The 12,382-nt window shown below is 44.4% G+C and overlaps 1 protein-coding gene across 1 annotated transcript; it reads left to right on the top strand.

Moving 5' to 3' along the window:
• The first annotated feature begins 267 nt into the window (after positions 1-267).
• On the top strand, positions 268-4,482 carry CLDN5 (claudin 5). Its single transcript, XM_050924195.1, has one exon. It carries the CDS (start codon positions 416-418, stop codon positions 1,070-1,072), a length of 657 nt encoding a protein of 218 aa, XP_050780152.1. The 5' UTR covers positions 268-415; the 3' UTR covers positions 1,073-4,482.
• Positions 4,483-12,382: the final 7,900 nt, after the last annotated feature.

Genomic DNA, 12,382 nt, shown 5'->3' with positions numbered 1-12,382 from the left:
GTGTCTGTGTCACTGTCGCAATGCAAGAGCTGGCGCACGCTGCCCGTCAGTCATAGAGCCTCACCCTTAACCACACAGGGACTCCCCCCCACCCCCGCCCCATGGGAGGGGACGACGAAGCTGCAGCGTCTGCAGCTGGCTCCTTTCCAGCCTCTTTTCCTGACCCCCCTCCAACTCCTTCCAAGCGTTCGTCATTCACACGCGCTCCTGCTTCCTTCCCCCCAGCCCCTCGCTGGCCGGGGGCGGCCTCCGCTGCCTGGGACTGGCCGGGGGTGAGAGGGAGGGGCCCGCCCTGCGGCTTCAAATAGAGCCCCGCGGGCCGCCGGCTGGCACTCGCAACCCGAGCCGGCTCCAGAGAAAGCGCGAAGCCACTGGCAGCGGAGTCCCGAGCAGCTCGTGAATCCAGGGGAGCAGAATGACCTCGGCAGCGCGGGAGATCCTGGGCCTGGGGCTGTGCATCGTGGGCTGGGTGGGGGTCATCCTGGCCTGCGGCTTGCCCACGTGGCAGGTGTCCGCCTACATCGACGGCCACATCGTGGTGGCGCAGACCACCTGGGAGGGGCTGTGGATGAACTGTGTGGTGCAGAGCACCGGGCAGATGCAGTGCAAACTCCACGACTCCATCCTGGCGCTGGATCCCCACATGCAGGCGGGCCGGGCGCTCACCGTCCTGGTGAGCCTGCTGGGCCTGGTGGCGCTGATGGTGACCGTGGTGGGGGCCCAGTGCACCACCTGCGTCCGAGCTGGCAAGGCCAAGTCCTGGATCGTGATGGCCGGCGGGGTCCTCTACATCCTCTGCGGGGTGCTGGTCCTCATCCCCGTCTGCTGGTTCGCCAACATCATCATCAGCGGCTTCTACGACCCCAAAGTGCCCAACTCCATGAAGCGGGAGATGGGGGCCGCGCTCTACATCGGCTGGGCGGCCACGGCCCTGCTGCTTCTCGGGGGCAGCCTGATTTGCTGCTCCTGCTCCTGCCCCGGGGACGGCGAGAACACCTTCCCGGTCAAGTACTCGGCCTCCACCCGGCGGCCGACCTCCAACGGGGAGTACGACAAGAAGAACTACGTCTGAGGGGCCGGGCTGCGGCTCCCAGCCGGACCCAGAGCAGCCCCTGCACCCTGCCCTGTGCCCGGCTTCCGCCCCGGTGATGCTTGAAATGACTCGGCGGGGAGGCGAGCTCCGAACTGGACTGTGCGCGGGTACCGCTCAGTGGCACAAGACCAGCCCGGCTGCGCCCTGGAGCTCGCCCTTGCTTGAGCCTTACAAACGTTAATCAGAAAGGACCCCCGGCGTGAATTCGGGCTCCCTTCCCCACTCCGGTCTCCTCCGGGATGAGCGGTAAACCGGCCGGGCAACCAATGGCCGGCACTGCTTCGCCTTAACTGGAAGGGGGTGGTTTGCTTTGAGATGTATGCTATGTAACAGGAAAGCGAGCTAACCCATTACTGCAGGAATACGGACCACAGAGCAGGTGCTCAGGGGGTTTGTGTTTGTTTTAAACTACTTTGTGACTAATTACAAACCCACACCTGCGTATTTAATGTGATGATTATTACTGCTGCCCCAAAAATGACCTATGGGATTGTTTATGTATCATTAGAGAATAAGATAAAGTCTGCGTTCTCCATCCGATTGTGGAGAAATGAGAACTCTCTTAAAACAAAGCCTCTTAAGCAGCGAATTCATCTCCCTTGCTGGGGAATCATCCTTCCCTTATTGTCTTTTTATTATTATTATTATTATTTAAAAAAGCTTAATTCTGCTGTTGTAACGTGCTGCCGTGCCGCTGTACAGACCCGAGTGAACACATGGCTAATGAAATTAACTAACCTAAACTCTGCGGGGCATCAGTCTAAGCAGTTAGGACGATTCTGGTACAGGATTTTACAGAACTATTTCAGAACTCAACACTCCTTATTTGTTAACCCTGTTTTTATAATAAAAAAACAAACTAGATTGTCTATATTTTATATGTATATTTTTATATTCTGGCTGCATGTTTTGTTATTATAAAGATGTACGAACTATTTGGGGTAGGAGTAGGTGACAGCCCAGCACTGGAATTTGGTAATTAACAACCAGTATCTGGTTGTTTGAGACAAACTTTGGAAGGAGGCAGGGTATGCTAGGGCATCATGCACAGCTATCAAACTGTTCTCCCATTTTGTGTTGAGAACAACCCATAGGGAATAGGAGTTTATAGTATAATGTATCTGCAAAAATAAGAGAGGAGTTTGCATCTGTTAGGGCACCAAATGGCTTGTGCTAGCAAACATCTCTTCCTAGGGGTGAGTGTCCTGAACATTTCCCCAGTAGGACTTTGTCATCACCTCCTTCCAGGGGTGGCTCCGGGCACCAGCACGCCAAGTGCGTGCCTGGGGTGGCAAGCCATGGAGGGCGCTCTGCTGGTCGCTGTGAGGGCGGCAGGCAGGTTGCCTTCGGCGGCTTGCCTGCGGAGGGTCCGCTGGTCCTGCAGCTTTGGCAGATCTCCCGCAGACGTGCTGCCGAATCCGCCGGACCGGGGACCTCTCGCAGACAAGCCGCCGAAGGCAGCCTGTCTGCCGTGCTTGGGGCGGCAAAATACCTAGAGCCGCCCCTGCCTCCTTCAAATCTGAATGTTGTGAGTACAATTTGGCTTTTTTAATGGATTCTTTTACAAGACTTCAAATTTTTATATCTTATCAACTGATCTGTGTGATGATAATGAATTGTGCCACTATTACACTAACTTTCATCATAAAATATTTTCAGTCCTTTCACATTTTCTTTTAAAAAAAAAGACCCTTTGGGTTGAAATTTCTCTTATTTATTTTCTTGTAAAGAAAATACCGGCATCTGGCTTATTGTAACAGTGGTGGGTTTGTTTGTTTTTTCATTATTTAAGAATTTTTTTCAATTTTTTTGAGCTTGGATTAATAAAATGTAAGTTCTTTTTAAAACTTCAAACTAACCTTGGTCTTAATTCCTCAGTTTAGACAATTAACCTCTGCCCTGCTATGTTTGAAGAAAATTGGTTTAGAACAATCATGGACTGAGATCTTTGATTTTCCACTAATTGAGACAGTCGTTCAGGTATAAGCACTGATCCATGTGCACCGGAAGAAGTGTGCATTCAAATACAATGTAAGATGAGTTTTAACCTTGATTGCTCTGTTCTCCCAGGCCAGCCAACCATCCCTCCTCCTTAACCCATTCCTATTCTATGTTTACTTGAATATGAAATCATTACAGCTTACAATGTGTACTTGCTCTGGCACATGCTTTGCATGCACAATTTGAAATTGGAAGCATTGATGCTGAATAGAATATAGTTAGGCCAAGTAGGCTCCTTTCGATATCACTTTACAAGTAATGTTAAGGACTCTGCAAGGTCTTGGTTGCCATCTTGCTGAGTCCGTCTTGCAGCCAATATCAAATTTTGTGTGCTCAGTAGGGGCACAATTTAATGTGAATATGCATCTGTTTGATTGTGCAACAGCAGTTAAATTTACTAACACCATCCTTTATTTAAAAAACAAACAAGGAAATGCAAAAAATTCTTAACCTGATATTATTGCTGAGACTTTACACGCAATAATCAAGAAACTCAAGGTTATGGCTCCCATAGCCACCATAACTTTTATCACCGGGGAGGAAGGATGACTAATTTTTGCTCTATGCAAGCACAACTTGGGATTTCCTGACTTAGATGTGTGTGGAACAAGCTTCTTTTAAAAGGGATTAGAGACTGAGTAAGTATGACAGTTCCTAATGCAAACCCTAAAAACAATTAAACAAGTTCTAGGCCATGTGACAGTACTGTTATACCAACGCAGCACACTTCTACCGACCCTGATGGACTCCATAAGGAACTACCTTCTGCCTCCAACTAATAAGGAAACACTCTACACATTAATCTCCCTCGCACTATAACACTAAACCTTAATTACAGCCTCATGGTTCCATCACAAACATATAATACACGTGTATGTCAACTCCGAATATTTGCCATTGTTGCTGAGACTTGTGATTTAACTGGATCTGTAGTTTTGCAATAGGGCTTCATCCATATTGTTCTTGCTTTGCTTAGTAAACATAAAAAAGTGGTGGTGTCAATACACAGAGGCTTGAGAGACTAGACCTTGATCCTGCAAACACTTATGTATGTGGTTAACATTAAGCACGTGATTAGTCCCATTGGAGATAAAACTTCATGCTTAAACACAAGCATGTTTGCAGGATCAGAGCCTGTGTGATCATTAAGCAAACACCATATGTGTAGAATTGTTTCCTCAGTAAAGAGGTGCAGTTCTTAAACTGTCAGTGTCTTAAATGAGAGCTACAATACTGTTATTGTAACGTAATATGTAATTTTGGTACAAGAGTGAAATATTCTGTATTTCATCTTTGCAACTTCTGTTTGTAAACACCGTAACCTTATAAACTCTAGAAGTATTTAAATGTGTACATTTTGCAAGAAATCTACCAAAGCTGGCTTGTAATTTGTGTGGTGCCTTATTTGTGTCCTTTACAAAAAACACCAAACTAGAATACGAATCCCCATACTGACTCCAGAAAAAATCAATGGGGGTAATCTGGGCCTGTCGTTATCATTTCCCCTCGTACCGCACTGTCACTCTAATTAATCTAACTACTGTCGATCCCCTGTGGGTAAGGAATGAAGTTAACAGAACTGCAGTCCTTACTCATTTTCCTCAGGCAAAACCTCATTGACTTCAATGGGAATTTCCCCTGAGCCAGGAATAAAGCCCCAATCCTGCAAACACACTTCTATGCAACTTTATTATGTGAGTAGTCCCACTAATGAGAGTAAAGCTGTGTGCATGTGAAAGTGTTTGTGGGACTGGGGCCTAAATCAACAAAACACGATTTGGGCTCTGACCAGCAATATTTTGAACAACTATTTCTGGTACTGGGGTTAAGTATCAAATAGTTTGTGTTCTCCCCTTGAACCAATCTTATAAAAATCAACATCTTACAGGGAAACTGATCAAAAGCCTTTTAGAAACACAGCTGTACATCACCACAGGGCTGCAGCCACTTAAAAGCAACACCTGAAACAATTACTGTAGCCATGACCTCTTGTATGAAAAAAGTGTTACTTCCGTGCATGTCTCTCACTAAAAAAAGCATCATTCTGCCAATAATGGGCCACATTCTCTGCTTATGTGAGTGGACAAAATTCTCCTGAAAGAATGGAGTGGAGCCCTTTTATACTAATAGAAAAATTGGCCCACTTCTTCTGAAAGTTTCTTTATTCTGATGTCATGGCTCTACGTCCTGTGATAGGCTTTCCTGTTGCCAGTCTTTATAAAACAACCTGGGAGAACATGAACAGTAACATCACTGGAGCTGGCATCAAGGTGAAAACCTGGGGTTTGGATGCTTTTTATTTCTATGTAGAGTCACAAACAAAATAAAAATCATAACTGAGCACTGGAGAAATAACTGAAGATGTCAGGAAGTCCTGCTTTCATCAGAATGAGGTTTGGCCTTGATCCTGCCATGGGCTGAGCAATTCCAGCTCCCAAAGTTTAGGGCTGGGCCCTTTGTTTGTGAAAAAAAAATCAGATTAATGTTGTGTTTCTGACAAACACTAGATTATTTGACCTCAAAGAACAGGCATGACACAGGCAGCAGCAATGCAAGATGTGATTTACATTGCTCCTCCATGGCTAAGACAGATCACAGATGGATCACCTCTAGCGGAAAGTGAGCAGTTTATTCTCTACGGACCATTGAGTTCTTAGCCTCGCTGCTGGGACTGCTAAAAAATTAGTAGCAGTAATTGTAGGTTTGGTGACATGGAAAATGGAAATGGATTGAGAGCCACCAAGTCATTTCACACAGGCCCCTGAACCGCCATCAGGTTGTAACAACTTTGAATCATCACCAGTCCAGGCTCAATGGACCTGATCCAAAGCCTATGAAATCTATGGAAAGATTCCCATTGACTTCAATGAGCTTTGGATCAGGCCCAGGATGAGCTGGTAACTTAAGATGGGGACACTATTATCAATCCTCATTGCCACTCAGTTGCTACAAAGTGTGTTTGAGCTGGAAAAAGGACATTTCACAAATGCTGTCAACATAAACATACAAAAGAAATGAATGCTCAGTGAAACTCTAAATTCTCGTGACTAGCAGGAACCTTGCCCAGGTTCTAGCTTTGTCAGGGAGTTCATTCAATACTTTACAGACTTCATCAAATAATCCCATTGTTTGGACAGGTTGTTGTTTAAAAAAGAAAACATCTTCAAAGACTGCATTTTTCAGCATTCATGCCAGCTATGTTGAGATGAACAAAAGCTCCTCACCACCCTCTTGTTGCCTTCCACGTGCTGGGCTGGAGAAAAGGTGCCTGCCTGCTTGGCTTCTGTCTGCTAATTCAGGGGTTCTCAAACTTAATTGCACCGCAGCCCCCTTCTGACAACAAAACTTACTACATGACCCCAGGAGGGAGACCCGAATCCTGAGCCCACCCAAGTCCTGCCAAAGCCCAAGCCCCATCACCCTGGGCAGCCGGGGGGAGGGAGGGAAAACCCAAGGCCTTCAGCCCCAGGTGGGGGGCCTGTAACCTGAGCCCCACCACCCAGTGCTGAAACTCTCAGGCTTTGGCTTCAGCCCTGGACAGTGGGGCTCCAGCTTTGACCCCAGGTGGTGGGGCCCAGGTTTTGCCTTTGGCCCCAGCAAGTCTAATGCCAACCCTGGTGGCCTCATTAAAATGGTGTCCTGACCCCCAGTTTGAGAACCGCAGTGCTAAATGAACCACTACAGTTATGAATCTGAATGTCGGCGATAGTTCATACTCTGCAAATGCAGTTAGAACCCATCTGTGCAAAGAGGGGAAATGCACCAGGCAGGAGGAAAGGGAAACATTTGCTATAGGATGTTTAAGAAATATTTCCTTTTCCTGCACAAAGTTATATTTGTCATGCATCTGTTCTTCGGGATGTACTGAAGCCTTTTACACTCCAAGGGAGGAATCAGTCCATGCCCACGGTTTTCTTTATGCAGCTATTCCCACGTTAAAACCTGACTACTTAATCTCACATAGTTTGTCCTTGGTTTTTTTTTGTCCATCTCCAAAGTCCCAAGAGCAAGTAAGTAGTGCACCCTACTTTATTTTCCAATCTAATCTGTCTTTAAAACCCACCTTGCTCTAAACAAGCTGAGATCCATTACAGCATCCTAAACATTAAATCAGTCTCCTGTCTGTTCTCTGTACTTGGGAAATGCTGAAAGATGCAAGATTCCGTATCAGACTGGACCCACAATGCATCACTGAAGTGAAATGAAGAGCTTTAACTTTGTATGTAAATCATCACTAATAGGTACATCACTTGGGTGTTAGGGTTTGCTTTTGTAACTCTTGGTAACTTGCTTGGTAAGATGTAGCAAATACTTCCGCCAAATTAAACAAATCAGGAAACACTACAGCAAGTACATTCTGTCTTCAGGTCAAGAATTGCATTCAACTTACCTGTAGTCTGGCTGTGGTAAGGCAAATCCTTTCGAAGACAGAGCCTCAAAAGGACTCAGATTTATGTTTTGAAAGTGACTGGATTTTGTCAATCCCATTTTGATCAGACCTTTGTGTGTGTGTGAATGAGACTTAATTCCAGGCTGTTCCTTGCTGATTCCCTGCAGGAGGGGGCTGCCGGTCTGAAAAACTCTCTTTTCTTCTTACTGTAGCCTTCAGTTACAAGAAAAGGACAATTTCAGCCACTGTGTCATTGATAAAGCTTCCCATGGCAACAGTGGTCAGGCTTTGAGGTTGCTTGGCTACTCAAGCTTTGCTTTACCTTTTCTTTTTCTTAACCGCAGATTGAAAGAGTCTGCCATGAATCACTTTAACAACTTGCTTTGTCTTTGGCATTTTAGAAGTTTGTTTACAACATTGAGCTTTTTTCTCTCCCAGAATCCTTTGGGCACGTTACACAGCTTCAAACCAAAGTTATGGCAGGAAAAGGTCATAAGTGCTGTGAATTAACCTAAACGGTTGGAAACATACATATTATGTGAAAGGCATGCTGATGCCTTCCACCCAGGGCTCCTATCCAATCTTCTCAGTACATGGGGTTCCTGCTTTTCCTTAGCCCATCATAAGCTGTTCTGGGATGTTGTATTTGCCACACTGAAGAGGATCCTCAACTGAATTCAAATTTTAGACTGCAAAACTGCCTTCATCAATTCAGGCCAAGAAAGTGTACTGTTTGTGATTTAGAAATTGTAAAGGAATTGCCACAGATCTGCTTAAATGACCCATGGCTTTTCCTGCTTCAGTATCATGGTCTTGTACACATACACACGCAATCTATCTATCGCAAAGAATGGAGACACTGCACATACACTGATTTTGGGGACGGAATTGTTGGATACTGAATTCCTTTTTAAAATCTCTGAAAAATAAAATAAAATAAAATTTGCCTTTCCTATGCACCTTGTATAGTTATTTACAGTTCTGCAAGTAAGTGAATTGGCCACATTTTACATTCACTTCCACAGGTGTAAAATGACTACACAAGGTGCAAGACAGTGGAGAATCAGGACTCAGAACTTTTACATTTAGGACATCACAAAAACCCGGGGGGAAATAGCTATTAACAAAAGGCAGGCTTAAAGGTATATTTGAAATATTTATATTATACACACACACACACACACACTGTCTCTCTCCTATCCATAGGCCTGGATGACATGCAGTCTAAAAACTTAACTAAATGTACTGAATCACTGACTGGGGGTTGTTGTTTTTTCAGTGATAGAGAACTACAGAGATGTACAGGCTGGAGAAAAGCAAATGTTGTACTACACTTTATAAATTCAAAGAAGAATGATCCTTGCAATTATCCAATAATTCTAATTTCAAACCACAGTCAAATAATGGGACAATTATACAGAGAGGGAAAAAAATCACAAACCAGCTACAAGATAATAGAACCATGAACAACAAGCCGCATGTTCAAAAAATTTGTAGATGAACCTAAAAGAAGTTGCAAACACCATCCAAGACAGAATATTTAATGTGTTCTAGATTGACTAGAACACTGGGCAGATATAGATACATCATGCCATCTGACCCTTTTCAGAGTGGTTCTAATGGACATGGTGCTTAAAATGGTGGCAGCCGCTGGCACCGTCGACAGCAGGGCTCCTGATGGAGCTATTGGTATGAACTACCTATGAACTGGTATAGGGAACATAGGAATTTTTTGAATAGTTTCCCTATTTTAGACAAGGCCCATGTGGATCTTGTGAGGGTGTGTGCACTTAGAGAATAGATTTTAAATTTTTATTAAAGTTAATGTTTAAAATTAAATGTACACAAGTTAAGAGGGAAGGTACGGTACATCTGGGGTCCGGCTTGAGTTATGAGGGATTACTGATATCAGTTACAAGGATCACGAGATACCTACATATCACATAACCAGCATAGACCCAGCTTGGGGTGCGGGAGTTTTTAAAGTGTCAGTGGATAAGTGGGCTTGGGTACGCCACCCATGGAATGTATAATGAGTCCAAGTCAGTATCAGTGTAGCGAATAAGTACATAGGTGGGGTGCATCCCTTGGTTTGTCAGGGAAGGAAGTGAGTTATTTCCCTGGTCGGTGGTCTTGATTAGTCAACGTGGTATTGACGGTGTCCCGTGATGTGTTCCGTATAGATGTCTCTGGACCACCTGATGGCATTGGACACCATGAGCTGTCTCATATTTTCAAATGGCACTGTGACGTCTACCATGAGGACCTTCTTTTCCGCGTCCATTGAGGGGGATGCAGTTGAGCCGCACCTGGTGAACAAAATGCCAGTCGGCGAACCTGGTGAAGCTGCCCTCGGGGAGGAAGTGGTTGCTGGCGTCCCACTTTCTGGACACCTCAAACACCTTGCCCTGGCTTCCTCTTGAGGATCTCGGCATAGTGGCGGCAGATGGCATCTTTCAGGGTCCTTTCCAGCATCATTCTGGCGATCGGGCCGATGATGGGGTGGTCCAGAGTCTTTATGCATGGCACCTCTACTCCCAGCTCCCGGTGCTCCTTGCACCACTTCCAGCAGCATCCGATCCTCTTTCCTACTCGTCTCGAGGTGTTGCGGGCACAGGACCAGAGAGAGGACAGTTTCCCCTCTCTCTTCTGAACTCAGCCTCCAGGGAGCCACTGAGGTAAGTGGCGACATCCTGCTCGGAGGGGGCCCTGGCAATGCGTTTCCTGACCACACTCCGTATGGCTTCCTGCGCCATGCTCCTCACCATCGGGTCCGGGCATGTCAGGAGGCTGTAGCAATGGCTGTGAAGCCATTCTCCACCCAGCCTACAGCTTAGAGTTAGGGAGGATTCTCTCCCTTCTAATGCCTACTGGGTCCCCCATGTATCACTGACTTACTCAGGGGTTGTGCGGCACAGAAGTTGCCTCAATTTACATACATCACTACTGAAACACAGCTAGTACTTGAATGGAGATTGTGGATGGTAGCAAACAGCCATCTGCACAACACTTCAGGAAGAGGAAATGACTAAGGACACTGGAGCAAACCTCTATTCTTTAATATCCATAGACAGCAGAAAAAACCTGGGTTTAACATCTTATCTGAAAGACTCATCTATTTATTTTAAACTGCCAAGAATTCAGTGTACCTACCTCAGAAGGATGATGGCTAGAGCTAAAGCTGATGGGATTTGAACCTGTGGTCCAGGGTGTTTAAATATTTTTAGACTTTTGCTTAGATCGTTAAGATCTAATAACAAAGAAAAGAGAACTACAAATTTCTGATTTCTCACTGTCCCAAAGATCAGTCAGCCCTGCATTAACTGCTTCTGGACAGCTTGGAGACCGGTGGATACAGGGCATTTATGGAATGGGGGGAGGGGGGCAGTCCCAAATGAAATAGATACAGATTACAAGAAGCAGCAAGATGCTGCCCTGGCCTTAATGAAACAGAGACAAGTTTCTAAACAATTAATTTATAAACCTGCTAGTGAATGGCTAATTTAATTGAAAGGCAGAACAATATAATCTGATTAATTTCTTTATCATTTTGATCTAAACAGATTTTTAGGTGCAGGAAGGGAAGAGATTTTAGGGTTTACATGTAATTTATATATATGGTCAATAAAACATCTTGAACATTTATTGCCACCTTTCAGTTCGTGGGTAACAACAAAACTCAACACATTTAGTTTAAATGGAAATTGGATTGTGTATTCACACTAGGACAAAAGTAAATGTTTAAAATGATTGATTTTTAAATGTAAACAGTGGTTAACCTTCTCATAACCAGCCTTGATCACATCAGCAATCTTTGAATTCTGTGCCAGCTGTTATCACACTGCTGCACATTGCTGCTTTCAGGCCCAATCCTGAAAGGTGCTAAGTGACATCAATGGGCATTTTAGGCTCTTAGCACCTTGCAGGATTAGGACCTTTAGCTATGGGAAAATCATTTGTGGTTTTAGGCAAGCAGAATTGTAACCCTATTGTATCATTTAAAATACTGCAAATATGTTAAATGCAATCTAACATATCCAATGTAAGCTAATATTTCACATTCTTATCGCTATTAGCAGTACTTGGAGTACTTGAGGGCAAACAAAATGTTAGAAAGAATTTCTGTAATTTATCAGCATTTAAATGCAGTGTGTTACTAGCTAAATAATACTACACAATCACAGAATATCAGGTTTGGAAGGGATCAGGAGGTCATCTAGTCCAATCTCCTGTTCAAAGCAGGACTAATCCCCAGATTTTTGCCCCAGATCCCTAAATGGCTCCCTCAAGGATTAAATTTACAACTCTGGGTTTAGCAGGTCAATGCTCAAACCACTGAGCTATCCCTCCCCCCCATATGTAGACAGTATGTTTTGAGTTTATTTTTGCTGAGTTCTGCATCACATCTAGTCCACTTTTCACACATTGCTTATTGCATAGACTAATTGGATGTTATGTATTTGGCCTTGATCCTCCAACTTGTTTCCCAAAAACTCTCTGCTGGGATTTTGCATGGGTGCAAGGGTCTGCCTATGCACATTCAATGAAAAATCTGGCCCCTGTTGAGTCTTGTGAAAATAACATACTACGGAAAAATAAATACAATGTAAAAAGTGAAGACACTGTTAACAGTCGCTCTCAGGTTTGCTATCAGGCTTAGAATGTGTGCTTATGTTAAAGAAAAATATGTCTGGTGATTTTAAACAACATAGGCCAAATTTTCAATTGGGCTCCTTAATTTTCAGGTGTATCTTTTTTACATGAGCAAAACTTATAAGAACATAAATATTGCAGGTACAGTTAAAAGGGCCAATGAAAATGGACCCCATTATGATATTTATTAGTCTGGTAAAAAAAAAGAGTTGTAACATTAAATGCATTTTTAGATATAAAAACAT

The sequence above is a fragment of the Gopherus flavomarginatus genome, chromosome 15, assembly GCF_025201925.1.
Source record: "Gopherus flavomarginatus isolate rGopFla2 chromosome 15, rGopFla2.mat.asm, whole genome shotgun sequence".
NCBI classification, from domain to species: Eukaryota; Metazoa; Chordata; order Testudines; family Testudinidae; genus Gopherus; species Gopherus flavomarginatus.
The sequence above is the reverse complement of the archived record's forward strand: the minus strand, read 5'-3'. Positions and strand labels throughout refer to the sequence as shown.

Coding starts and splice junctions, on each gene's coding strand:
- CLDN5 (XM_050924195.1), top strand. CDS start 416: ATGACCTCGGCAGCGCGGGAGATCCTGGGCCTGGGGCTGTGCATCGTG.